General features: G+C 39.0%; 1 protein-coding gene, 1 long non-coding RNA gene and 1 pseudogene across 6 annotated transcripts; all 3 read right to left on the bottom strand.

Moving 5' to 3' along the window:
* Nucleotides 1-8,330: 8,330 nt before the first annotated feature.
* MAPR4 (membrane-associated progesterone binding protein 4) lies at nt 8,331-16,258 on the bottom strand. 4 transcript variants are annotated; one of them, XM_010257314.3, is made up of 3 exons: nt 16,102-16,162; nt 10,303-10,382; nt 8,331-9,517 (listed from the first exon to the last, which is right to left on the bottom strand). In XM_010257314.3, the coding sequence occupies exon 3, from the start codon at nt 9,485-9,487 to the stop codon at nt 8,762-8,764; it is 726 nt and encodes a 241-aa protein (XP_010255616.1). In that variant the 5' UTR covers nt 9,488-9,517; nt 10,303-10,382; nt 16,102-16,162; the 3' UTR covers nt 8,331-8,761. The 4 variants fall into 4 exon arrangements, with proteins under 4 accessions (XP_010255616.1, XP_010255541.1, XP_088756658.1 ...); XM_010257239.3 differs by lacking the exon at nt 10,303-10,382 and having other exon boundaries at nt 16,102-16,258; XM_088900532.1 differs by lacking the exon at nt 10,303-10,382 and having other exon boundaries at nt 8,331-9,573; nt 16,102-16,243.
* LOC104594448 (protein PIN-LIKES 2 pseudogene) lies at nt 9,218-12,382 on the bottom strand (annotated as a pseudogene). Its single transcript, XR_016083823.1, has 5 exons — nt 12,278-12,382; nt 11,107-12,082; nt 10,303-10,382; nt 9,450-9,517; nt 9,218-9,315 (listed from the first exon to the last, which is right to left on the bottom strand). The product of XR_016083823.1 is annotated as a protein PIN-LIKES 2 pseudogene (transcript).
* Nucleotides 16,259-19,861: 3,603 nt separating the features above from the next.
* Nucleotides 19,862-27,838, bottom strand: LOC148801050 (uncharacterized). The gene is made up of 3 exons (XR_016084274.1): nt 27,376-27,838; nt 22,907-23,041; nt 19,862-20,836 (listed from the first exon to the last, which is right to left on the bottom strand). It is a non-coding gene; the product is annotated as an uncharacterized LOC148801050 (long non-coding RNA).
* Between the last annotated feature and the right edge of the window lie 142 nt (nt 27,839-27,980).

Below are 27,980 nucleotides of genomic sequence, written 5' to 3' on the forward strand. Positions count from 1 at the left end.
GGTTCAAAAGATTTAAATTTAAAAATTAAGTTTAAATTTAAAAAAATTATAATGACATTATTAAAAAATCAATTTAAAAATTAAATTTATGATATAAACTATTTTGGCCTAAGAAATATTGGAATTTCCCCAATTTCTTGTATTAAAAAATATATTTAAAATGTAAAATATTAATATATATCTATGGTCAGGTCGTTCGATTTTAGTCAGTTTACAAATGGCCAAAGCGAAACTGATCCAACCTAGTCAAGTTGGGAAATTATTGAACTAAAACCGACTGGAAATATTAGAAATCATGTTGGTCAATTTCATTAGTTTGATTCAGAATGACGACAGGGCGGGGTGGGGACGAGGAGCCTCTCCCATCCCTGTCCTCGCGAAAATCCCCATCCACGTACCTGTCCCAATCCTCACTAACAGGGACAAAGTTATCCCCATCCTCGTAGGGATCCCCACTCCCCATGATTTTTTATGATGTCAACCATAAAAATAAAATAATCAAAATTTACAATACTATTTGAAAAGATTCAAACATATTCAACCATTATTTTAAAATATTAACATATAGACGTATGTGTACATATATATACATATATAAATGCATATATATATATATATATATATATATATATATATATATATATATATATTAGCGGGGATCCCATGGGGCAGGGATCAAGGTCCATGTGGGGTAGGGAGTGCTCTCTCTGGTCCCTCCAATGGGGATGAAAATTTCCCCATCTCCGTCCCCTCGGGGGAAAATCATCCCCATCCCCGCCCCATTTGGGGTAAATCCCCACGGGGATCAGGGAAATGGGAAAAATTGCCATCCCTAAGTTTGATAAACAATCCTATCTAAAATTAATTATCGTTATTTTTGTATTGCAAAAAAAATTATTAAAAGTAGTATAAAAATATAAATGGTTATTAATTATTATATAGGGTAAAATATAAAAACCTACCCTATAGTTTTATTTTAACAAATATCTCCCTAAATTTTTTAGAAACTCAACAAAAACTCCCTTCTATCACCGTCTCAAACAGAAATCGTTAGACTGGTACACCAGCTTTTCTAAATACCCATTCTACCCTTTTATAAACTATTTTACATACAAAATTATTGAAATAATCCCATTTTAACTCAACAAAAATAAATATTTCAATAATTTTATATGTAAGAATATTGAGATTATCGTTAAAGGAGGTTTTTATTGAGTTAAAACAGGGTTGTTTTTTGTATTTTGTATGTAAAATAATTTATAAAAGGGTAAAATGGGTATTTTAAAAAACTAGTGCATTAGTCTAACGTTTTTTTCCTGGATGGGGATGGAAGGGGGGTTTTTGTTGAGTTTCTCAAAAGTTTCAGGGAGGTATTTGTTAAAATGAAACCATGAGAGAGGCTTTTATAATTGTAAGGAACTTTAGGAGAGGTTTTTATATTTTACCCTATTATATAAAATAATTGGATTATTATATACTCTTATATATTTCTATATATTGTTTATTTTTAAGTTAACAAATCTTCCTGCTAGTAACAAATAAGCTATTTAAACAGAAAGTGCGCAATAACTACGCCGTGAGTGCGCATTAATGCTCCTTGGGGGCAGCGAGTGGAGGAAGATTATGAAAAGGGTTTAGTCTGATAGTAAAGTTTCAAAACACTTAGAAGCTTGGCAGTCTTTCCGTGGAAGAGAATGGAAAGATCGCTAAGGAATTTACAAAGCAAATGCTAGAGAGCATTGTTTGGGAAAGTGATAGAGGATAGGAAGATGAACGCTTACGGAGTGCTGCAACGGGTACTGAACTTTTGGAATGATATGATGTATGAGGTAAAGTGGCTGGAGAATGATCTATTATGGATAGTGTTTAAGAAAGGAAAGGACCTAGAGAGGTTCCTGGAATAGGAAACTTGGTTGGGGAATGGCTATCCCCTCCTACTTAGAAGGTGGGAACCGAATGAGGCCCTGGGTAGCTCGACTTTTTCTTAGATGAGCATTACTGTTAGGATCCTAAGGGCCCCAATGGAAAAAAGGTGTTGGGATTGGGGGCAAGATTAGTTTTGATTATCAGAGAGCCAATCAGCATATAAAAGGATGAACAAGTAGAGGAGGAGGAACCTGGCAATGAGGAACCTCTCTGGGAACAATACTTCAGGATTCGGGTTTGGATGGATGTGAGAAGGTCGCTAGCGATAGGCAACTTTGAGATCAAGGAGAGTGGTGAGAAAATCTAGTACAGTTTTCAGTATGAAAACCTTTGAAGTTTTGCTACAGGTGTGGCGTCATAGGCCATGAGGAAAACAACTACACGAAGATCTCCAACCTACAAGCTTTGGAGATCCTAACAATTTAGATGGCGAACCAAAGCCTAAGGCCTGAACTGGGGAACTTAAATTTTGGGCCATCCCTAAGGGCTTTGCTGGATAGAAGTGATTTCAAGTTTATAAACTCTTCTGGCAGAGAAGAAGAGTGGAGAGTTGAAGCAGGGGGAAAGGAGAAAGGTAGCGATGCTCCACTGGGGAAAGAAGAGGGTTTGGGGGAGAAGAAGGCTCTAATGAATGCAGATCCTTCGCCCATGCATAGACTAAGCAGAGATGACGTCACTGATGAGGTTGGCTCGTGCAGGCGGAGGTTGTTCCAAGATGCAACGGACCTGAATCCTTGCATGTGTGGCTTCCTCCTGTCGGAGGGTACTTTCAGGCAGATCATCTTGTCAGAAAGAGGTGTAGGCAGGTGGAGGCGGAGGATGATGACGGTACATACATAGAATCATTGCATGTTAAGGGAAGAAGCTTGAGGTTGGAGGTGATGTGGACTGGGACGCAGATGGCAGGCGGCATCAATTAGCATCAACATATTGATTTGGTGGGATGCGCTGACGTGGCAACTAGCGAAGTGGTGGGTGTTAAGTTAAGGGGGGATGAGACTGGTGGAATTAAATTTTTGGAGACAAAAAGAGAAAATGGGAAGGGTATATTAAAAGAAGATGTAGTGGGGTTCAAGGGGGCTCTATATAATTTCCCAAGGAAAAGGAAAAATGAAGGAGTGATTATTCGAGAGTTGAACGATTTGAAATTGGAGCCAGAGAATCAAAACCCGCATGTCATGAAAAGAATAAGGAAAGACCAAGGGGGAGACCATGCTAGATATGGACAGTCATGGTAGGACCCAAGGAAGACAGAGGTTTGGATGGAGGAATCGGATTGCAACTTTAATGATTTATTGGCTGATAACATCGATGATTTGGTTGGAGAAAGTAGGACTGATGCCAAAATGGAGGATGAGAATCTAGACGTGGAGGAAATGGAGACTGACAGAGGAGCAGACGCCAGAAAGAACTTGATGGAGCTTCGAGCCGAAGAGGTAAGCTTTCTAACCCCTCCTAATAGTAAATCTGTGTTATTTTGTAAAGTTAAGACCATAGAGAATGAACCAAACTTGCTTCAAACTCGTAGTTGGGGAAAAATAGATTAAGGAGGGTAAAAGAGAGGAGAATATTGGCGAGAAAGAGCTAATATAAATTACAATCCAAGAGAGAATTTTTTTCCAAGAAAACTAGCAACCTTTCGGTTGAGGAGGCTAAACAAGATGGGAAAGGCTAAAAAAAGAGGAAAAAAGAAATGGTAATCCGGCATGGATGTAAATTTGATTTTGTTGCTATGGCTATTGAACTGAGTTTACTAAAAACAAATGTTGGTGAGGCTGTAATTTTCATTTCCAAAAAGTGGGTTGGGGGTTCTGTCCTGGAATAGACCACAGGTAAGAAATGAAGCTATTAAGCTGGAATTGTCAGGGCTTGGGGTCAGCCTTGACAATTCGGGTTTTAAGAGAGACCCAGGCTAAGCTAGGAGTGGATTGTGTCTTCCTTATGGAAACTAAAACTTCTCTTTTGAACTGTAAGAAAAAACTGAAATTTTTTAAGGATTGGAATTGTTGGGGTATTGATTTAGGGTGTTGATTGAATGTTCCTTACAAAAATACAGATCTTTACTAGATGAGTGTGGTTTAAAAGAGAGATGTAGTGAAGGGCCCTTCTTCACTTGGTCAAATAGGAGAGAACAAAATGAGTTAATCAGAGCAAGATTGGACAGGGTAGTATGCAATGACCAATGGTTTACTATTTTCAACAATTATCTAGCCAAGGTCCTTGGGGTTTGACCATTTTCTAATTCTATTGGAGACTAATTTTAGAAGAAGTGGGAGAAGGAAAATGTTTAGGTTTGAAGAAATGCGGACAGGTCATGATGATTTCTCCAAGATTCTGGAAAGCTCTTGGACTTGTGAGAATTCTAATTCAAGTCAGATTAATTTGGGCAACAGATGCAAAAAGTTGAAGGAAAGATTAAAAATATGGAACAAGGAAAACTTTGGAAATGTTCAACAAAAAATTATGGAGTTAAAAAGCCAACTGAATAGTGAAGTAAGGAGAAGTGGCCAAAATTTCAATGCAGCCAAAATTAAAACTTTGGAAATTGAGCTAGCTGTCTGGTTTAATAGAGAAGAAATCATGTGGCAACAAAAATCAAGAGTGAACTGGCCGAGTAGTGGAAACAAAAAAAAAGTTTCTTCACTCAATTGCAAAAGGAAGGAGTAGCAAGAATAGAAAGATAATGGAGAGGTGGTATCTTCTAAAGAGGGGATAGTGAAGGAATTGAAGAACCATTTCCAACAAATATTTAAGACCTCACACCCAAGAATCCATGATAGCTTACTAAACTGTGTGATGCCTAAGTTAAATGAGATGGACAGAGATCTTCTAGATTCAGATGTAACTGATGATGAGATAAATAATGCTTTATTCCAAATGGCTCCAAGGAAAACTCTGGGGCCTGATGGACTCCCAAACCAGTTCTTCCAAAAGTATTGGGGAATTGTAGAAGAGGATATTGTAAAGGCAATTAAAATTTTTTTTGCCATAGGTAGAATTTTAAGAGAGTTAAATGAAACCCACATTACACTAATCCCAAAAGTAAAGAACCCTGAAAATCCTACTCAGTTCAGACCTATTACTTGTGCAATATAGTCTATAAGATTATAGCTAAGGTCTTGGTGAACCGAGTTAAACCATTCTTGGGGAATCTGATTAGTGAAAATCAGAGTGCATTCACTCTTGGTAGATGTATACAAGATAACATACTAGTTGCCCATGAAATAATTGACTTTATGAGAAAAATACAGGGTAAAACTCCCTGAATGGCTCTAAAGTTGGACATGAGTAAGGCTTATGATAGAATTAAGTGGCCTTTTCTAGAAAAAAGTGCTTCTCAAATTAGGTTTTGGGGCCAATTGGGTGAACTGGGTGATGCAATGTGTCTCAACAGTCTCATATAGAGTGATAGTTAATGGAAGGCCGGGATCAAAATTTTTTCCTGAAAGAGGGTTGAGGCAGGGCGACCCTCTCTCCCCTTGTTTGTTTTTGTTCTGTTCAGAAGTCTTGTCTATCAGGGGCAGAGCTAGAATTTTTTCTTAAGGGGGGCCAAAATGTAGAAAACATGGATAGGGGGGCCAAAAGCTAAGAAACATGAGTAAGGAGGTCAAAATATAAGTGGAATTTAAATGGGTCTCGTGGGAATTTTAAAGGCATGGAGGGGGGGGGGGGGCATGGCCCCCCTCCGCCACTCCCTGGCTCCGCCCCTATTGTCTACTAAGCTGATAGAGCTTGTACACCAAAAGAAAATTTTAGGTATTTCCATCACCAAGAATTGTCCAACTGTATCTCATTTATTTTTTGCAAATGACAATTACATATTCACTAAGGTAGACCAGGGAGAAGGGAAGGCTCTTTTGGACACTATCAATGTGTATGACGAAAGCTCTGGTCAACAGGTAAATTTCTTAAAGTCTGAAATTTTCTTCAGTAGGAATTTGCTCCCCAAAATTCAAAGAATCTTAACTAGATTTCTGAAAATGATGAGAGTGCACACTCCCTTTATTTACCTTGGGCTGCCTACCCAAGTTGGGAAGTCCAAAAGGGCCCTATTTAACTTCTTAATTGAAAAAGTGGGGAAACTCCTATCAAAGTGGCATGAATCTATGCTCTCACAAGCAAGGGAAAGAAGTTTTGATTAAGGCTATAGCCAATCTATTCCAAATTACACTATGTCATGTATTTTACTTCTCAAAAGTGTCTGTATTGAGTTGAAAAGCATCCAAACAAAATTTTGGTGGGGGGATCCCAAGGAACTAGGAAAACCCATTGGGCCTATTGGGAAAGATTGAGTAGAAATAAATTAGCTGGTGGTTTGGGATTCAGGGACCCTTACCTCTTCAACTTGGCCCTTCTAGCCAAGCAAGTTTGGAGAATTTGCAAGGAAGAGGATAACTTGTGGATTAAGGTGATAAGAGCCAGATACATAAAAAAGAAAATTTTCAAAACATGGGTTTTGGGGGTGGCAGAGTCTCCTAGCAGCAATAGAGGTCATCTAAAAAGGAGCCTACTGGGTAATAAGTTCTGGTACAATGGTTAGGGTATGGGAAGATCCTTGGCTACAAAATATTGAGTCCTTTAATATTATAGGACCCATACCAAACAATCCTAATTTATTTTGGGTGAAGGATCTATTGGATGGAAATGTAAGACGATGGAATGAGATTAATTTGGGCCAATTTTTGTGACCCGATTGCAAGAAGTATCCTTAGTATAAACTTGTCAGAGGGTCAATGGGAGGATAAGCTCAGATGGACTCTCAATCCAAATGGACATTATACAATAAAATTTGGTTATTTTGTCCTAAAAGCCTTGAAGAGTGGAAGGAATCCTTCCAGGGAAGAAGGTGGAAATGATGGGGAGTTAAAGAAGAGTCAGTGGTCAGAATTTTGGAAAGCCAAAATTGACCAAAAAAATTAAAAACTTCATCTGGAAATGTTGTGTAAATGCAATTGCGGTAAAGGAGAATTTAGTTAAAAGAAAATTGGCTTATGGTGCTACATGTCATGTTTGCTCCGATATCTCTGAAACAATTATGCTCCGTCTCTTTGAATGTTCTCATGCTAAAGCTGTGGTTTGGTAGTCATCTGGGAATTAGAATTCTGAATGGGAGTTATTTGAGCTCCTTTAAACAGTGGCTTTCTATTTGGTTCACCAGGTGTTCATCTGATAAAAATGTTAAAAATGATAGGATTGCTCTATCTTTCTTGACTATGTGGATTATTTGGAAAAGCAGGAATCTGAAAGTCTTTGAAAACATTGACCCAAACCCGAGCTTTAATCTATTTGTCTTATATAGGATGTGGAAAGCGCCAAGGCCAGAATTCCTTAAATTGAATGTTGATGGTAGCTTTTTGTGCCCAGGACACTCAGGTTATGGAGTTGTCATGAGGGATTCTTCCGGGACTGTACTAGCAGCTGTTTTTGGGAAGTCTTCTACGACGTCTCCGATGCAAGCAAAAGCTCTAACAATCTTAAGGAGCTTGGAAGTTCTGAATAGTTTCAAAGACAAGGTTATTCTGGTGGAATTAGATATTTTATTGTTAGTCCATGCTTTGAATGCGAAGAAAGTTAACCTGGCTTTGGACGCAAGTTTTTTGTGCATAGACATTCTCATGTGTACAATTAGACTTTCTAGTCACTTTGTGCATATTAGCAGGTGTGGAAATGTAATTGCCCATAAGTTAGCTAGAAAAGGGTTGAAGGAATCTAGATTCTTCCTAGAGGATCCGCCTGAATGGCTTTTTAATAATAATAAAAAAAAAAACTATTATTCTTGAAGCTTGTGTAGGAATCTATCTACCTGCTCTCCCGAATTTCAAGATGAAAAAATTATTTTGTGAGACAATGACTACGCACCACACATCACCTTGGTGACAGTTTTCACGTTTCTAAGTGCAAGTGCATGAGCAATTCGTGCCTCTTTACACTTAAAAAACAGGTGGAGCTAAGATTTCGAAGTGGACTGAACAGTTAAAACCCCAAAAGAATATTTGCCACAACGAGAGATTCTCCTGTTACAAATGGGTCACAACTAAGACTGATTGTACTACAGATCAGCTTAATCCGATTTGGACATTTTTTGTACAATTACTTAAAAAAAACTTTTCTCCATCAACCATCTCGATACGTTTATTTTGAAGGTTTAGAATCTGAATTTTGGTGCAGTTGATCTTCTAAGTAGTATGCTTAATGCTCCTTGCGGCTAGATGAAACAAAGACTTGCCTTGGTTAAAACAGTTTCCAACAGTTAAACGGTTTAATTTAAGTTTATGAAACCTAGAAAGAAAAGAGACTCACTACAAATCATCAATAAGCTCAACATTGAGATCATGTACTAGATCTAGCCATTCTGTTTCCATGAATACCAAATAAAAAATCAATATACAAATAAACAATTAAGATGCTCCAAATCCCCACATGTTTTCACATACATCAGTTTGGACCATTCAACATAAAGTTGCATTTTTCACCATCTGTGGATATGTTCATGAGACAATTTCAAACATTTAAATAAAATTGTCACGGTCAATGTTATTAAAAAACTCTACAAAGGTGTATTACAAAATTGCAGATCCAAAAAATTGGCATTTCACTTGAGGCTGGGGCCTTCCAAATATGTAACTTACAGAGTCTGAAAGAACATTCACACCAAGACACGATGAATGCTTGGAACTGCTAGTGACTGCAATGGAGCTCTTTCACGTAACCATCTATTCCTCCAAATCTCAATTACAAGTGATCCCAATAACATAAAAAGATAAAATTCTACATCAACTTCAATCCACCCAGAAAAAACAGAAGTTCAGTCACAAGTTGAACACAATGGTTTTTGTTAGACTCGGCAAACCTGTGATAGATAATCACAACCCTTGTAGACCTCCAAACCAGGCTGGCTGAGTTCCTCTTCTTTGAAGCACGCACACCGCATGCTCATTTTCCCAGTCAAAGCAATTTCTTGAGGTCTCTGTACTAATCTTGGATAGCCTACATCACACCAGACCTCTCCTCCCTCTTGTTGACTCCATCTTGAATTGCAACTGGGAAGCTTAGCCTCTTCCTTCTTCTGTTTCTCTAAAAGCTGGGCTGCTCTAGCAGCCTTTGCTTCAACTCCCTTCAAAAATTTAGTTGGTCTCCCTTGATTATCATAATAACGACCAACCAAGTGTCCAACAAATGTATAGCTTCTGAAGTAGAAATCCCGCCAATCAACAACACTCTTCATCTCAGTTCCGGATAAGCCGTGCAATGAATCAGTTAGTCCATCCCCAGAAAAGTTCCCTGAAACAAATGCCCGTGAAGCATCTCTTCCAGCAAAATGATGGTAACCCCCTCCTGGACCATAATGAGACTTTCCTTTTGTTACATCAAACACAGATCCCAGAATTCCTAATAGGATAGGCAACCCATTATCAGTCCCATTATACATAGATAGCTCTTCAGAAGTCCACAGCCTTGCCTGAACTGGTGATTTAACTGGAAATCGAAGTACAAGAGCAACAAAAGCAACAGAAACTGCTAACCCTATAAATGATGGGGACAGTAGTGCTTTTGCCACCATTCTTCTGAGAAATAGATTCAGCTTTTACAGCTGCAATAATCAATAAAAATGTGCATTTATGACTTCAGAATATGAAGGGACCCATACTTCAAAAACAAAAACCAAGAAAAAATGTCAACACAATATTTTTGACAGGCAAAACAAACTACACCATCCAAGATAGGAATCATAAGACAAACTATCTATTGGGAGGATGGAAATTCTTTCTTTCTTTCTTTCTTTATATTCTTTGTTTCAGCCTATAGCATACAGTGGCATGTAATACAGCTTATGGGGGCATCTTAGGGATTTGGAATAAGGATTAAGTTAGGATCTAGGATATAATTTCAAAAATGAAAAGGGATAAATTAGCAATAGAGAACAAAGTAAGATGTATGGATTTTAAGAAAATTAAGGATCTTGATGTTTAACAAGGCTTCGGTGTGATTGGTTAATAGGGATTCTAAAAAGAATAAAAAAAAACTGTCTAACCCAATGAGACCAAGCTGGATGATTTAATTGACTCAGCATTTAGGTTTGGAGCAAAGAAAATACAAAGAAAACTTTCAATTTCTTTATTTCAAAAAGGTGTGCACCATGCCCCTTGCGTGTTTTTTTTTTTTACCTTGCACATTTAAAACACTCGTTCTACCAAGAAACAATCAAGATTTTAATCTGTATTTCCTGAACTATCAATCAACAAAAAGTTTATACTTCTTGGACCCATGGTGAGAGAAATATATGTATTTCTTGAATTGAGGAAATCAGCTAATCAATAGAAAAGAATGTCATGAATTTCTGAATGTGTATTAATGACATCAAAAACTCAATCATACCTAAAATATCCTAACATATCATCTCTTCTTTATTCAGCTCAGCAAAGATCAGTCCTTAATAGACCATTCAGCTATTAACACTACATAGGAGGACAGTAATTTCTGGTTAGGATGGATAAGGTATACAATCCCAAGTTGCAAACTAAAAATTCTTAATAGATAAAAGGTGTAACAAAAGATCTACATGCAGGTGTAGAAATGTGTATGTACCATAGGCACCGTACACTAGACATTTCATTTAACAATAATTATGCTTCTTCACCTTAAGTATGTCAAGCAAGGACTTCCAAGGACAACAGAGGATAATCTAAACAGGGATATGATTTTCAACATTATATGTAACAATCACAAATAGATCTCCCAAAACTTATGCAAGTAAGATATTATGCATTTCATGGTATTTCCTTATTGGAGAAATCATACTTGCTACATTTAAATACCTCTAGAAGTGCAAGACCAACTAAATAAATCAATTTAGTTTTAGATTCCATTGCTTGCTTTCAGAATTTAAGATGCATTCAGGAAATTTCATCATTGTATCCAATACTTTGACACAATTGAATCAAAAAGCACCTTTATCAAAAAAAATTGAATGAAAAAGCAGAGTGTACACTGATGGCCAAACATGTAGTAGAACAGACTGAACCAATCTTATTCAAACAGGGAAAACCCATTTGAGCATAGCAAACTAGATGGCTCTTTCATGTTAACCTCACACTGTTCAAACTTCATAGCTTGAAGCAGAAAGACACAAAATAAATTTCAAATATAAGAGATCAGCTTAAAGTAGATGAAGACACAAACTGAAAGAGAGAACACAGCAAAGATATGCTGCCAGAATAGGAGTGCTGAAACCTCACTAACTGCATAACCCCTCAAGCTGGCAATGGCTCCTAACAAGATGGCACTTGGCGTTGTGTATTGCAATAAAAGCACAAACATATACATCTTGTCACCAGCAACCAAAGGGTCCAGTTTATCAGCCAAAGCAACAACCCCAATACCCAACAAAGGAAGCACCAATAATCTTGCCACTGTAATACCAATTGTAGTTCTAATACCAAGTTTAGATTCATTTGGCCCTTCAGCAAGCATTCCTCCAAGAATAAGCAGTACAGAAGGAACCATTGCACCTGCCAAAATTTCTAAACTGTCCCTGATGAAAGAAAGTGGAGCATCATACCCAAAGACAAATGCCATGATTTGTGGTACCATCCCAACAATAATTGCTAATAGAGAAGCAATGGTTGGGGGTTGAAGTATGTGCTGTATTGGAGTTTGCTCAGCAACAATTCTAATCCTCCGGACAACCTTCGGTTCCGCCAAACACCTAATAGACTCGGGATTGCTGGAACCTACCTCCTCCGTGAGATCAATGTCAGGGAAAGTAGACTGTGACAAACTTGATATGCTGTTAAAAACCCTTGCAATGAAAGGCGCCTTGGAATGTTCTGTTTCTTTATCCTCAATACCTGGCCATTCAGCTTCAACAAGGAGAGGCCTACCGATGTTATTAAATGGTGGCAGTTCCTGAATCTCAGCCTCCTCCTCAACGATCTCACAATATTCCAGTGGAGGCTCCATCATATGGTAGACAAATGTATAAACAAGAATTACAGCAACCCAACAATGGCAGGTGGGAGGTTCCCAGTGTTTCCAAATGCAGTCATGATATAGTGAACTAAAAGAACTGAGGTGGTGGTCGGCATATAATTGCCACAAAGTACCCCAATATGCAACTTGATGTGGCGCAATCCGGCTGCTCCCTGCTGGAGATGATCTAGCTACCGACAACGACGGGCTCGAAGAACCTGCAAGAGATGAACCAGAGAACCCAGGGTTGTTTACCCGGCGGGGTCGCTCCGATGCTTAAGTTAGCACTTAGTTGTGAGCTGAAAATGATATCACATTGTGAGAGAGCTAGAGAGCAGAGATTACGCCTCATTTGCCCCTGGGGGGTGAGGTCTTTATATACTGGAGTCCTCGCGGGTTTGGTGGAGTAGTTCCTGGATCCCCGCTGTGACAGGACCTGTTTCCGTGTTAGTTGGGCATAATGCCACCAACCAGTAAGGTTTCCCATCTTCGCCTGAATCAGGGAGTGGGTGAGATAATACTAGCCGTTACAAGGCATGATCCCATAAGACGCGGGGTACGATGGTGAGATCCTTGGAATTACCATTTGGTGGTCGGTCTGACTAGGAAGCGAGCTACCTGTGAGGTGTCGAGCTGCTTGGTGGCGAGCTACCTATGAAGTGTCGGGCTGCTTGGTGGCAAGCTGCTTGTGAGGTGTCGGGCTGCTTGGTGGCGAGCTGCCTAGTGGCAAGCTACCTGTGAGGTGTCGGGCTGCTTGGTGGCGAGCTGCCTAGTGGCGAGCTACCTGGTGGCGAGCTGCCTGTGAAGTGTCGGGTTGCTTGGTGGCGAGCTGCCTAGTTGTCATGAGGTGCCCTCATCATTTGCGCCCCACTCCTGAGCTGAAAGTAACTCGGCAAAGGGAGTAGATTTCTCCTTTTGGCCCGAAATTCGATGAGCTCGTAAGCGCTGATTCAATTCCATAGGCTCTGGGAGCGACTCGTGGTCCATTCCTTGATTTTGCCCATGCCGAAGAGGCGACTGAGTCTTATGTGGTGTCGAGGTCTCCGCCAGTTCGGTACTTTAGCCCTTCGGCGCTGGGAGCGACTTGTAGTTCACTCTCCTTGATCTTGCCCATGCCTCAGAAGCGGCTAGGTCTTATGTGGTATTTTAGCCCGTAGGCTCTGGGAGCGACTCGTAGTCCACTCTCCTTGATTTTAACCATGCCGAAGAGGCGACTGGGTCTTAGGTGGTGTCGAGGTCTTTTATCAGTTTGCTAGTTCGCGCTTGGGCTAGGTCGCCAGGTTGGCGCCAGGGCCAGGCTGCCAGGTCGCCTGTGCCTCTTCATTTGGTCTGCTTCCAAGTGGCCGATGACTTAGAGGCCAAAGTGGAGCTGCCTGTGAGGTGCTAGGTTGACCAGGTGGCTAGCTGCTTGTGAGGCGCTGGGCTGACCAGGTGCAGGGCTGCCTATGAGGCGCTGGGATGACCAGATGCAGGGCTGCCTGTGAGGCGCTGGGCTAACCGGGTGCAGGGCTGCCTGTGAGGCACTGGGCTGACCAGGTGCCAAGTTGGATTGATGAGCTTCGTTGCTCTTTAGAGACCTACAAGGAACTAAATGTCAGAGGACCCGGGGTGGCTAACCCGGTGAGGTCGCTTCGATGCTTAAGTCAGTACTCTTATAGTAGACTGCGAGCTAAAAATCACAAAGTCTGAGAGCTAGAACTTGCTTACTTGCTTCTGGGGTTGGTGCCTTTATATAGGCATTGTTTGACGTGGGCTTCACGCACCATATCCAAGATTTCTGCGAGGTCGTCTAAGTGGTTCGAGATTCCTGGAGGTAACCGCCATGCACGTTGACCACCCTCCAAATCGTTCGGCACGTGGGCTAACTTCCAAGGATCGTGGGAGTGTTTGGATATGCATGCCGAATTCGTTGGCGAGCACGTCTTGCAAGTCGCCAGGTCGCCAGGTTGCCAGGTTGCACCTGTGCTAGGTTGCCAGGTCGCGCCTGGGCCAGGCCGCCGGGTGGGCGCCTTAGAGCTATGTTTGCGTTGCATCAGCCTCGTGATGCCGGTCACCCACTCCTACAAGAAGCTACTAGGAACTCAACTTTCGGGGGCAGTACCACTAACTTTAGGTCGCTAGCTCACACGGGAGCCTTGAAAGGCTCGGTCAACAAGGGCGCCCATGTAGTCTGTTGGCTGCCAACTCCCGCGGAAGCCACGAAGAACTCATCTTTGTAGAGGGGACCTCGCGAAGAGGACTGGTGAGGTTTTATCTGAATTGAAAGTAAAGTTGGTAGAGCTATGAAAACTTAGCTTTTTGTAGTGTTTCCCACAGAACCATAGAGGGTTCAGTGAATGTCGCGCCGACTACAGGAGGGAGTGACGCGTTCACTTGTGCAGTCGCTTGGGGCATCGTTAGCGCTGGAACCTCAACCGCAGTAAGCGGTATGGTGAACTAACCTATGCAGACAGATGAGAACTGAGGTTGCCCCTCGGAGACGTGCACTTCGTTGTTTTGTCCGACGTTGCTGGAGGAAGCCATGGATTTGATTATGAGCTTGAGATTTTTGAATGGAGACAAGGGCTATTAGTAGCAGTTCCCACAGACGGCGCCAAATGATATGGCGCAATCCGGCTGCTCCTTGCTGGAGATGATCTGGCTACCTGCAACGACGGGCTCGAAGAACTTGCAAGAGACGAACTAGAGAACCCGGGGTTGTTAAACCGGCGGGGAAGCTCCGATGCTTAAGTTAGCACTTAGTTGTGAGTTGAAAATGATATCAGATTGTGAGAGAGCTAGAGAGTAGAGATTACGCCTCATTTGCTCCTGGGGGGTGAGGTCTTTATATATTGGAGTCCTCGCGGGTTTGGTAGAGTAGTTCCTGGATCCCCGCTGTGACAGGATCTGTTTCTATGTTAGTTGGGCATAATGCCACCAAACGGTAAGGTTGCCAATCTCCGCCTGAATCGGGGAGTGGGTGAGATAATACTAGCTGTTACAAGGCATGATCCCGTAAGACACAGGGTACGGTGGTGAGATCCTTGGAATTACCATGCGGTGGTCGGTCTGACTAGGAGGCGAACTACATGTGAGGTGTCGGGCTGCTTGGTGGCGAGCTGCCTAGTGGCAAGCTATCTGTGAGGTGTCGGGCTGCTTAGTGGCGAGCTACCTGTGAGGTGCCGGGCTGCTTGATGGCAAGTTGACTAGTGGCGAGCTACCTGTGAAGTGCCGAGCTGCTTGGTGGCGAGCTGCCTAGTGGCGAGCTGCCTGTGAGGTGCCGGGCTGCTTGGTAGCGAGCTGCCTAGTGGCGAGCTACCTAGTGGCAAGCTGCTTGTGAAGTGTCGGCTGCTTGGTGGCAAACTGCCTAGTTGGCATGAGGTGCCATGTGTCATAATGTCATTGGAGGGCTAAATCCGCCCTCATCACAACCGAAGAATGTGCTGAGCAACGTTCACGGGGATGAACCACCGGTCTGCGACATTTTTCAGGGTTATCGACTGACCAAGGTGGATGAAAATAAGGCAAGGCAAAAACAGAGCAAACACGAGCTTGCTAAGGAGCCGGAAAGTTGCTCTTGGGACGATTTGGGTATTCGAGAATTAGGCCTATAACGGTGACGCATAGAAGTTTCATCAAGGGTACAACAGCACTTGGCAGATCTTCTCCAGGAGACGTTATCTTACCATCGACCGATGCTATAGAGAGTCTCAACATCCTCTTTAGGAGGTTCAAAACAAGATTTGCACACAGAATCAAACAAAAAGATTTAAAACTGCAAGAAACCCAATTAAGACCGATATTCGTTGACCACCATCAACAGATTATCCAAAACCCAGATGTCCAATCTGGAGGCCTACGACATGGGTTCTACAGATCTTCACAAATTATAACGAAATCGACGAAAAAGGGTCGGTAAGAATATATTTTGAGGCTCCTTCTAATCAATGAAACAACTTGCGGAGGTTTTGCCTATCAAATGAAACAAGCTTCAGAGCTTTTTTGGAATACAACCAATAGGAAAACAAAAAAAAAAAAAAAAATATATATATATATATATATATATATATATATATATATACAAACCAAAGATGGTAAATCTAAAGTTCTACCGTAGATGCTACACTGGTTTGAGGACTTACAACAAAAGCACAAGAGATTTTTGCAGGAATCACAGTCAAAGTTGAGTTTAAAAATTAAAGAGAGAGAGAAAAGAAGAGAACTTACAAAACAGAGGAACCCAGAACTAAGAAGAGAGAAAGGGATGAGTTTCTCAGGCAAGCTGCCTTTCGTGGAGATATTGGAGCGATTCCAGAACTCCTTTTAAGAGGAACCGACTTCAGCGGTCACATAATTTCACAGTAAAACAGCCGCCTTGCAATTTTGCTTTTTTGGAGAGTAACCATACCTTAGCGGTGTTCCAATAGAAAGAGTCTTTTTCATAAGATGAACACGTGTCATATGCAAAGATATCAAACTAGTATTTAGTGGATCCCACGTAAGTATAAACAAAAAGAGTAAGACATTATGACCAAGACTCTTTGTCTCTGAACGATAGATGATACAAAGAAACGACGAAACGGATGGTTCACAATGAGTTAAGGTTGCTGAGATTTTTATGGTGTGTGCATCTCCCCATCAGGATTCGTTCAGTCTTCAATTGTGGGCCCGGTGCTTCCCTGATGGTTTATACAACAATGATAGTAATTATAATACAACCTGTAGTTTGCGTATCATCAAAACACCCCTCTATTTAGCACACTTTTTAACGTTTGTGTATTCGTTAGTGTCAATTGGATCGGATTTGCTCTAATCCGATTCGATCCGATATGAGTAAGGGAACAGATCCAATCCCATCCAATCTAGTAAATACTTTCGTCTGTTAAGTCTGGACTAATTCAATTATTATTTATTATGATTCATCCAATCCATCCAAAATGATTTTGAGTTGGACAGATCCGGCCAAAACCAGTTAATTAACACCCCTTATCCAACACCCATTAAGAAAGAATTGGATCTCCTACCAACAAAAATCCTAATTAAATGTTCCAACATTACGCACTCCACACGAGTTTGGGTCTCCTGAGCTCCATAATTAGTTCCACCACCCTGAGTTCGGCTTCTATCAGGGCAACAATCCATTCGACCAATTTTTATAGTTTTGAATTGGGAATATTTTCATATTTATGTTTTTTTATGGAGAAATATTCTCGATGCAAGGTTGCAAGAGGCTGTTGGGACAGTGTGACCACAGACTTGACCTGACCGAAGCCGATTATGGTGGGTCTCATCTTTATGGTGATGTGGTGTCAGTTATGATGGTAGGATGGCGAAATGTGTTTTGTGGGTAAGGGATCCCATTTGGCACATCACATGCATGGTGGGTCCCACACCAACCCAGTTCTTGTTGGAATGTGGTTGGGAGGGATTTTTGTTGGCAGGAGATCCAAAACTCATTTCGAAATGGTTTTTACTCCAAAAATTCCCTTAAAAAAAGTCCCATACCACCCTAGTTATTTTATTCCAAAAATAACTCCCTTCCCATATTTTTTTTCATTCCAAGAATAAAACAAAAAGCAATGGGGAAAAACAAACAATGAAAATAAAGAAATATAATACAAAAAATAAAATGGACAATAATAGAAAAAATTATTGGTTATTTTATTTTATTTTCTATTATCTTGCTTTGTTTTCTCTTTAATTTATTATTTTTTGATATTTTTCACATTATTTTATTTTTTATTCTATGTTATTTAAAATCAACATTTAGGTTATTACTTTTCTTTTAATTATTTTGGTCGAACCTGAAGAAGTTGCAAATTTGAGGGAGAGTCTTAGTAATATACAAACTATAAGATTGGTTTTAGTAATTATAAGAAATTATAGAGGATGCTTTAGCAAATGACCCTTTTTTAATGGAACATCTTTTTACCAAAAAAGAAAATCATTTGTAGCCTTGTCCACCTTGGAAACTTCTAGGTTTGGGCTCGGCCACAGGCCCAAACTTGGCTTGCAGATAGTAGCACCAGATTCAGTTATGATACCAAAAAGGCATGATATATTTTATATTTAAATTCATAGGCATAGAGAGCACGTGCTCACACTTATATTTCAATCACAAGGTCTAAGGCCATGTTTGGGAGTGCTTAAAAATAAATGTTTATTTAAAATAAGTGCTTATTTGAACCATTAAGCATTTATTGGTATTTGGGAAATAAGACAAACATTAGTGTTTATTTTAAAAATGAGGTCTTATTTTTTAAGCCCAAATTTCTAGTTTTTTTAAGTGCTTATGCAATAAGCATTTATTCAATTTTTTTCTTCCAAAATTATCCTAATTGAATTTTAAAATACCACTTATAAAATTATCCCTAGTTGAATTTTATAAAAGTACTTTTGTGAAAGCACTTTTATGAAAGTACTTTCAAGAAATCACTTTTACGAAAGTATTTTTACAAAAGCACTTTTGTAAAATGACTTTTACAAAAGCACTTTTATAAAAGTATTTTTATCAAAGAACTTTTACGAAAGCACTTCTATAAAAGTACTTTTATGAAAGCACTTTTATGAAAGTAGTTTTACGAAAGCACTTGAACAAAAGTACATTTAAAAAAGCACTTTTATGAAAGCATTAAAAAAGTACTTTTACGAAAGCACTTTTGCAAGTACCTTTACGAAAGCACTTTGTGAAAACACTTTTACCAAATCAATTTTGTGAAAACGCTTTTATGAAAGTACTTTCACGAAAGTACCTTTATGAAAGTACTTTTATGAAAGCACTTTTACGAAAGTACTTTTACAAAAACACTTTTATGAAAGAACTTTTACGAAAGCACTTTTATGAAAGTACTTTTGTAAAAATGCTTTCACAAAAGTACTTTCTTAAAAGTGTTTTCAAAAGGTGTATTTTGAAAATTTGAAAGAAAATGAAGGACAAAATAGTCGCAAATGCTTATTTAAGTGCTTATTAGAGAAAAAGACTATCAAACGCCCAATATAAAATAAATGCTTACTTTAACACTTGAAAAAGTTGGGTGGCAAATACAAATAAGTGTTTATTCAATAAGCATTTGTTTTTAAGCACTTATTTTTAACTTAAGAACTCCCAAACATGGGCTATTCCGATTCCAATTGTTTGGTTGGGCAGAATCGGAATCCCATTCCGATTCGTGCTGGAATGACATTCCCCCATTTGAGGGAATGGCCATTCCCTTCCCCTCCTTTGAGAATGAAATCCCATTTCTACAGATTTTAATTCTCATTCTCATTCCTATCTGAACCAAACAAATTATGGGAATGGATCATTCCGATTCTGATTCCAGAAAATTTTGATTTCAATTCCGGCCGAGAACCAAACGGACCCTAAAAATAAAAGTTGCAAATGTGTCTGACAAAAGCAGCAAATGTGTTGCAGAGAATAGATAGTCGAAGCACATGAAAATACTACGATACCTGACGTGTGTGCATGTGTCTGAAATGTGTGCCTTTGATGGGTAGCTTTCATTATTCTCTACTCTAGAGCATTATTGACTTCCCTCTATGAGCTATAGAGCTAGTCCAAATTGTGCGAATGCCTCCACTGTTTACCAATTGAATGGCTAACTAATAATTCAAGCTTCTCAACAGACAGAATTAGGACAAATTTAAGTAATTTCTATGACAGAAAGCTTAAAGATATTTCAGTTATAAGGTGGTGAAACGAAGAACATTCACATCTATATATATATATATATTTCAGTTAATGGTCTGATGAAAACCTATTTCATACCCAGAAATTAAAAAATGCTTCAGCTGGAGCTAATGGGGATGCTAAAATAGGAGTAGCTAGCAGGGGAAAGGTTTCACGGGTCACAATCATGATTTTCATACAAACATGACAATAGATATAGCTGAAGGCCAGATGAAGCCATTGTTGCATGGGAAGCCATTAATTTGGCAAAAAGATTAATTGGAAGGTAATTCAGCACTGACTGTAGAGAGTCTACAACCACAAGGACACTTGAGAAATATATAGCAAGGGACGTTATTAACATCTTGGTATTAATAATACAAGCTAGTCATCAATCCAACAAGGTTAACAAATTGCAGAGCAGACCTAATAATACAAGCTAGTCATCTTTTCTTTTGAATTGCCAAAAAAGAAAATTGAAGAACCACTTCTATCTGCAACCTTAACTCCTTTTCTTTCTTGTATGGACCTGTTAAACAGCAGCAGCAGAAGAAGCAGAAGAAGAAACTATTTTAAGAGTAAAATCTCCTTCAAATCAATCATCACACAAGTAGGCTGTAGCTTCTCCTTCACCCAGATCATATCCAGCCAAATAGTCTCTTATGAAACATAATTTAAAGTAGACCTCTGCAAGTGCAGTTAAAAGTTAAAGCCGCGGTTAGAGTAAGAGGAGGATTCAGTGGGCATGCATACAAAAGTTTCCTGCTGAATTAAAGACGGAAGAAAAAATTAAGGAAACAAAATCGTTAGCAAACAACCCATTAATCCTCTCCATATGGACCTATATATGGTGGTAGTTAAACTGTGTAGACCAGCTAGCAAACAAAAAAGAATGCAAATAAAGAGACCCAAAGACGCCATTACAGTCTGCATCTTTTGCCCAAAAGAAAGTATATGTATCGAGTTGCAGATGTTAACCAGATTTCCTGCTGAAGCCAGTAGCTGAAATTTGCTCAAGAGACAACCTTAGTTAGCTTGAAGTCGACTCATACATTCGAAACATATCACCATACACAATTACAGCAGCTCTTGCATCTTCAGATGAAGAACACTACTTATTCATGCTGTAAGATGAATTTACGAACCCAGTAGCCCGTAGTATAGATCATCCTGCACGCAATCCACCTTTGATACGAAGTCTGTCAAACCATCGTGCATGGTAAGGAAGAATTTAAAGTATCCCTCCAGGCTCCAGCCCTCCAATCCGAGACAGAATTAACCGAACTCAGCAGCCTGCATTATCGATCAAAAAGACATATGTTTCCTTTAATTCAATTCGATGTTTTCATGAACCAACTATTCAACAGCAGAAAATCAACTCAAAATCCTAAGAATAGAGATGGAAAGACTCCTACCTCTAAACGCTACCAACCCATGCATGAAACGAAGGAAGATTAGAAGGCATTCAGAATAGGTGACCCTTCAGTCCAAGGCGAGACAGCCATAAGCGAACTCAGCTCCTGAATCCTCTCATCAAAAACACATCTTCTCCGTGCCGACAGATGTGTTCATGAACCGACGATTCAGCAGCAGAGATCAACCCGAAACCATCTTGGTTGGACTGAAACGTCCCCTAACTCCAAAACCCATCAACCCTCCAGACAGACACAGACAGAGAGAGAGAGAGAGAGATTGAAAATTCAACAAGAATTATGAAACTTTAAGTGACTCTGTAACGAAGGGTACGTTGGAAGTCTGGAAACATTTAATGAAAAGATTGATATCCTACTTACAGGTTTAATGGCGGCCCTGGAATATATTCTAGCATTCAACCGCTGGTAACGAGTCCCTACTCTCCCTCGTTCTCGCATCTTTTCGAGGGAAAACAAAACAAACCAACTCCTTTTAGAAGAAACAGACAAAATCGTTCCCTCAGGTGTGGGCTGCATGAAACGTAGTTACTGAATGGGACCCCAGCAGGGCCCAGGCCACATAACTCGCTTTGTGTCTTGTCATATGCTCGGGCGATCAGGGTTCAGACCTTTCATGCAGTGGGTCCAACCAGGAAGAGTGCAAAGGCTTAGCTCGTGCAAAACTCAAGCATTCAAAGGATTGGCCCATGCAAAAGTTTCTACGGCCCATAACTTACAAAATGGAGGGCTCAAAAATAGTATTGAATGGGCCCCACCATAGATTTGCCTGTGAGATCAGAATGGGGTGCGCTCCGTGAGGAGCACATGCGGTCTCAACTCTCAACTCAGGACTTGGGCCTGGAGAACGTTGGATATTCAACTCAAACATTGATTCGGTAAGATGCATTGATGTGTCAGTAAACTATATACTAGACGAGCCGACTAGAAAGTGAAGACTCAAACTAGGTGGGTGTTCGGTTGGAGGGATTCAATAATCTATTTTACAAATTTGGAGAATCAATGTTTCAAGGACAAACAAAAAAAGTTAAGCTGAAAATTGAAATAATGTTAATCAGGTGATTTCTAAAGAATAATGCAACCGTCTCAATGTCATTGGTCTGCACATTATTTTCGTTGACGTAGTACTCCATGTCAGAAATCAACTCCAATAAATCATCCCCTAGGTTAACTTGTCGGGGAGTCCAGATTGGCCTGAGACAAAATAATGCAAAATGGCCGGGAACTTATCACAAGTGAATATATCGGTTGTTCTGTATTCATAATAGTGTAGGTCTTACATGGGCCTGTGTATGGAACAGTAGGGGTGTCAATGGACCGGTTTTGGATTGGATCCGTCCAAACCAAAATCAAATCAAACTGATTGGACCGACCAATAAGATATTATTTAATTGGACCAGTCCAGACTTAATGGTCCAATGTATTTATTGGATTGGATTGCACCTGATCCATTTATAGTGAATTTATATTGGATTGGGTTGAATTGAGCCAATATCTATCCATTGATAGAAGATAAGAATATAAGTGTCAATGGTCAGGTTTGGATTATAATTAATCTAAATTAAAACAAATTTAAATAGATTAGACAGTCCAGAAATTAAATTGAGTTGGTCCAAAATATTTTATGGGATTGGATCGGACTTGATCCATTTATAATGGATTCACATTAGACAGGATCGGATTGGACCAAATCCAGTCCAATTGGTACCCCTAAGTGTAAGCTTTTGAAAACTAGACCTGACTGAACAGTTGGGCCAATTGATCTAGGAATTATTCCATTTCATCCTAAAACCGTTCCTGGGCCAAAAACAGTTGACTTAATCAATGACCTACTGACCTAGACGATTCATTCATCGACCCAGACAACGATTTTTTATTACTTTTTTAAATCAGAATAGATCATTCATTCAAACCAGACAGTTGAGCCACTTACCTAAAAATCGGTGGCCAAAGTGGTTCCAGTTCCGGATCAGTTTTTAAAACATTGCACCAGTGTGTTCATCCGTGATAGGTTGTCCAACCTGCTGTTGTGCATCATGACTCTCCCTGGCTGTCTTTATTTATCTTCCTGACGTATCAAAAAAGAAAAAGAAGACTAGCTCCAATCAGATGTGGGCACTTCAAAAACCTGTGATGGATGCATGCTTTCAGAGTTCAGTTGCCAGACCACAAAGCGGATACGATGACATGAAACCCGACCCGACCTACGTTGCATGAATATGGACATTCACGGGGCAAGACATTTTGTTTCCAAATCATTTGGAAACATTTTTTACGTCTGTTTTTCTTGTATTTTGTTATTTATTTGCACTTTTTACTTTATTATAACTTTTGTTGTTTTTACTGCAATTTTTGTACTTTTCTAATTTTTTGTATTTTTCTATCATTTTTATATTTTCTTTGAATTTTAAAGTTTTTCTAAATGTTCCATAATTTTTAGTTTTTTTTTTTGCAGTTTATACATTTTTTCTGTATTTCTTTGGTTTTTCTACAATTTCTATTTTTATATTTTATATTTTTCTAAATTTCTGTATTTTTTATTTTTTCTGATTTTTTTTGTGTTGTTTACAATTTTATGTTTTTATGTGAAATGATAACTTTCATTTAAATTTTCTTTCTATAACTTTTTATGTTTTACATGAGATATATTTATTATTTTCAGTGTTTTGTGCATTTTATTTTTATTTGATAAATATTTTTTGCATTTTTTGCATTTTTTATCATTTTTATATTTCCTTAATTGATATTTCTATTTATAATGCATATGGGTGGGTTAGGGTGACCCACATTTATAATGCATATGGGTCAGCGTGGGTTGTGACCCACTAACATCAATAAATATGGGTGGAAAATGGGTTGGAGGGTCAATATGTACCCAACCCAACCCACCCATTTGCCACCCCAATCCTATCCAGATGAACTTTCAAAAATATCAAACACCTCCATAGCAACATCGTTAAAAAAATTGAAAAAAAAGTGTAAAAAAAATTATTAAGATTTAAAAGTCTAAAATTAATTTTAGCAAAAAAAAAAAAGACTTAAAGTAGGGGTGTCAATGGATCAATTTTGGGTTGAATTCCGCTCAAATCAAAATCCATTTGGATGGACAGGACGGACCAATATGACATTGAATTTGGACCGACTGGATGGACCAATATGATATATTGGATTGGACCTTGTCTGTCCATAATGAATTTATATTGGATTGAGCCAATATCTGGTCCATTGAGAGAAGATAAGAACATAGGTGTCAATGACCAGGTTTGAGTTGAAACCAATCTAAATTAACAGAAATTTCAACAGTCTCTGGACCAATCCCAAATATTCATTGGACTGGACTGGACTAGGTCCGTTTGTAATGGACTCACATTGGACTGGACTGGATTGGACCAAATCCAGTCCAATTGACACCCCTATTAACAAATAGAGGTGAAATTACTCATTTTGAAGTTTGTTTGGATTTGGGTATTTTTACCAGCGTTACCAACTTAAATACTATTACTCTATTCATCTATAATTTTCAACTACTGACCTTTCTCTTGCCTAATTCATTCTCAACTACATTTTATACATTATAATTTTCAACTACATTTTATACATTTATTCTCAACTACATTAATAATAATAACAACAACAATAATAATAATAATAATAATAATAAGTTTATACTTTTTGACCTATTGGCACTTATTGGCATTGCAAATTATGTCTAAAAGACAAATACTCAAAACTTATGCAAAATTTGCTCCAACTTCCTACCTTAGGTTTTTTTTTTTTTTGATAAGCAACCTACCTTGGTTCTATCTCGTAAAAAGTGGGGACCACATCATATAGGTTCTAGTCATAGCTCCTAGATAAATAGCCTCTCTTTCATATATTGTGAGATCCCATAATTTTACTTTCCCATTTTATTTTTCACAAACAAACAAGACCAAGATCAAATTAAAGTAAAAATAAATCAGAATTTACATTCAACCCATTTTTACTCTCATGCATTTACACGGATACAAAATGAAATTTGCACAGCAAATAAATAAAGCCTAAATTGTAACTACAAATCAAATACAATGATGCATCTCCTCCCCTCTTACTCAAGTTGTTTTTTTTTTTCTTTTCTCCAGCAGCTATAAAATGCATTTACACCAGTACAAATGGAATTATCTTCTTGCTATAAAATGCATTAATTATTATGCTTCCTAATTTTCAGATTAGAGACATTACTTGGTGTAATATTAAAATCTTGTGCCGGCAAGCATGTGAATGTTGGTTTGATTCTGAGGTGATAGGAGAAATTATTGGCTGAGTTTGATAAATAGCTATTTTTTTTTATAGAAAAACAAAGAGTGGTACAGAACACGGAGCCCACAAAGAGTGGAAATTACACCACCGATAACAGCCAGAGTGCGCCCTATTTGCGATCCAATTCGCCTCTTGGTTCTCTTCTCGGTACATGTGCTTGTATCGAACTCTATCTTCTAATTTCTCCTTCATCTGTAGGCAATATGCTTTTAGGTTCCATGGAAGAGGAGTCAGGCCCTTGAGACATCTAACGATAAGACTTGAATCCCCTTCAATAACAATCGGGCAATCGTTGAAATTGGTGGCCAAGTTGTGGGCTTCCCATGCCGCCCATGCCTCCGCTATTAGAATTGCCTAGGAAATAACCTTTGTAGTCCAAAACCTTGCCCAAATGATTCCTAGTTATAGGCTTATAGCTGCAACAATACATCTACCATTCTTAGTACAAAATGTATCAAAATTTTGATATGATTAGAATTAAGTAAGGGAGAGAGAGAGAGCCAAGAGAGGGGAAGGAGAGGAGAAGAATTCTATGATAAAAAAGCTGATGGCCTTTATTCACTCTCTCTTCAGGCTATATTTATAGCCTTATTGTGCTACGAATTAGGAAATAAAATAGGAACTAAAATAGGAACTGCTTACCCCTGGAGCTTATCGACTAAAACAGACTAAGCTTATCTACTACTGGCCAACAGACTAAACTTATCTACTACTGGCTAAGGATAAAGATGCTAAGAAACAACTTGACCGAGTCTCACGCTGCCACTGCCACATAGTTCGTGCACGTATCAAATTTATTTTAATTTCACCTAAATTCTGGGGACTCCACGAAATATTCTTCACATTCCTCAATTCTTTGCTCAAATTCTGGTTATCATTGAGCAACCTGAACTCATCAAAATCTTGAAATGCTCTCTCAAGAATAATTTGAGGGGGTCTTCTTTCTCATTGAAAGCCTTTTTGATTTCTGTTTTTCCATATATGCCAGAGGATACACACACATTTCTCCTTAAGTTGGTTTGTCCACCACTCCATAACATCCATATTACCTCCATTTAACATGGCAATGTTAATACCTGAAATCTCCCAAACCTGTTTTGATGATAGACAACCAAAGATATAGATATAGATTACATTTTGTTCCTTTCTTATTCTCTTTTTCTTTTCTATGTTATACCTCAACCTAGCATTTCTTTCTTTATGATTTATGAATACCAGAAAAGAGAAAGCAAGCGTATTTGGCCCTACTATAAATGAGTCTTAATCATCTGATTTTGAGCATTGTTTACAAAGATGACTTAACTTCTAGGGAAACTTCCCTCCACCATGTTTAGTGACGATATGAAAAACATGTACTATTTTGAGTTTTAGTCTCTGTTTTTCAATTTGCACCGGTGCAAGTGGATGGGAGTGAAAATTCTGGTTTGTTTTTTTTTTCTTAATTTGGAATGAATAAAATTGAAAGTGAAATGAAGTGTTCTCTAGCTATTTTGTTTGTGAGGAGTGGGATGCTGAGTAAAAATACGAGAAAGGTGGTACAAACTCTGGCTTGATGGTAGGAGACCCTTCAGTCCAAGACGAGATAGCCATTCCCAAACTCGGCTCCTGCATCGTTCAATCAAAAACTCATCCAATCCTATCCGATCCGATGGATGTGCTCATGAATGAACGAGTCAACAGCAGAGACGGGACAATACTATCTTGGTTGGACTGAAGAGACCCCAGCCATGCGCCAGAATCAGAATCTATCGGTCACTCTCACAGACAGAGAGAGAGAGATGGTCGGTGAAGAAAAAAGGAGGCACGGAAGGGAGAGAAGACGTAAGAGACAGTGAGAAGGACAGCCATGACCAATCTCGATTGCCTTCTGCATGGGTCGATAAGAAAACACTTGAATATTTCTAGAAGTTCGACAGGTTAATTGACGAACCAAAGAATGAATCATTAGCGGATCATCTTGGTTGCATTGAACAGACCACCTTTCATTACAACCCAACTCTAGCTAATAATCTAAGAGAACAATCAACAAACCAATTAAACATGTATACAAGAGACAGAAATTCAGACGAGAGAGAGATAGAGAGAGGGAGAGAGACGTTCGACCTTGAATTCTTGAAGGGGATGATCGGTCGCTCCATATTATTCTCGCGCACTGGAGAGAACCCACTGCCTGGGCCTGACACCAAAGCCAAAGGGTAGAACCATGCATTAATCTAATCTCTGTAGTTTAATGGCTTTGTGGAAACCCTCCCCTGAAATAGAAAAAGAAAAAATAGGGCGAGACCAATGAGGCGACGGTGGACCGTCTCATTAATTAACTTTTCAAACATGAAAGAATCATCAAACTCACGTTATTTCACACGCTGGGTTGCGGTGCCTTGAATTTAGCTACGAAAATGGTAAACATACGTTGCAAAATTAAAGTTTTCAATAAACGTTACATGATCGGATTAAAGTTTTCTGCTAAACCATACCGTGGGAATCTCGTGTTTTCACTAGAACACGGTTTAGATATTCCAACGTTGCAAAAGCGGAAGAAGCTTCATTCTTAATTAGGATTTAGTTTAAAAATAATAATAATTTTTATAATCAATGGGTATTGGGCCCATAATTTGCCATGTATGTGGGTCCTACAATTGGAGAAATGGAGGAGACGACTTAATTAGGTTAATAAAAAAATAAAGAACTAGAAAAGTATATAATTGATA

This window comes from Nelumbo nucifera, chromosome 3, assembly GCF_055504915.1.
Source record: "Nelumbo nucifera cultivar China Antique chromosome 3, China Antique-T2T, whole genome shotgun sequence".
Classification (NCBI taxonomy): domain Eukaryota; kingdom Viridiplantae; phylum Streptophyta; class Magnoliopsida; order Proteales; family Nelumbonaceae; genus Nelumbo; species Nelumbo nucifera.

What these genes read in the sequence shown, in the direction of transcription:
- MAPR4 (XM_010257239.3), bottom strand. Translation starts at nt 9,487, where the DNA reads ATGGTGGCAAAAGCACTACTGTCCCCATCATTTATAGGGTTAGCAGTT.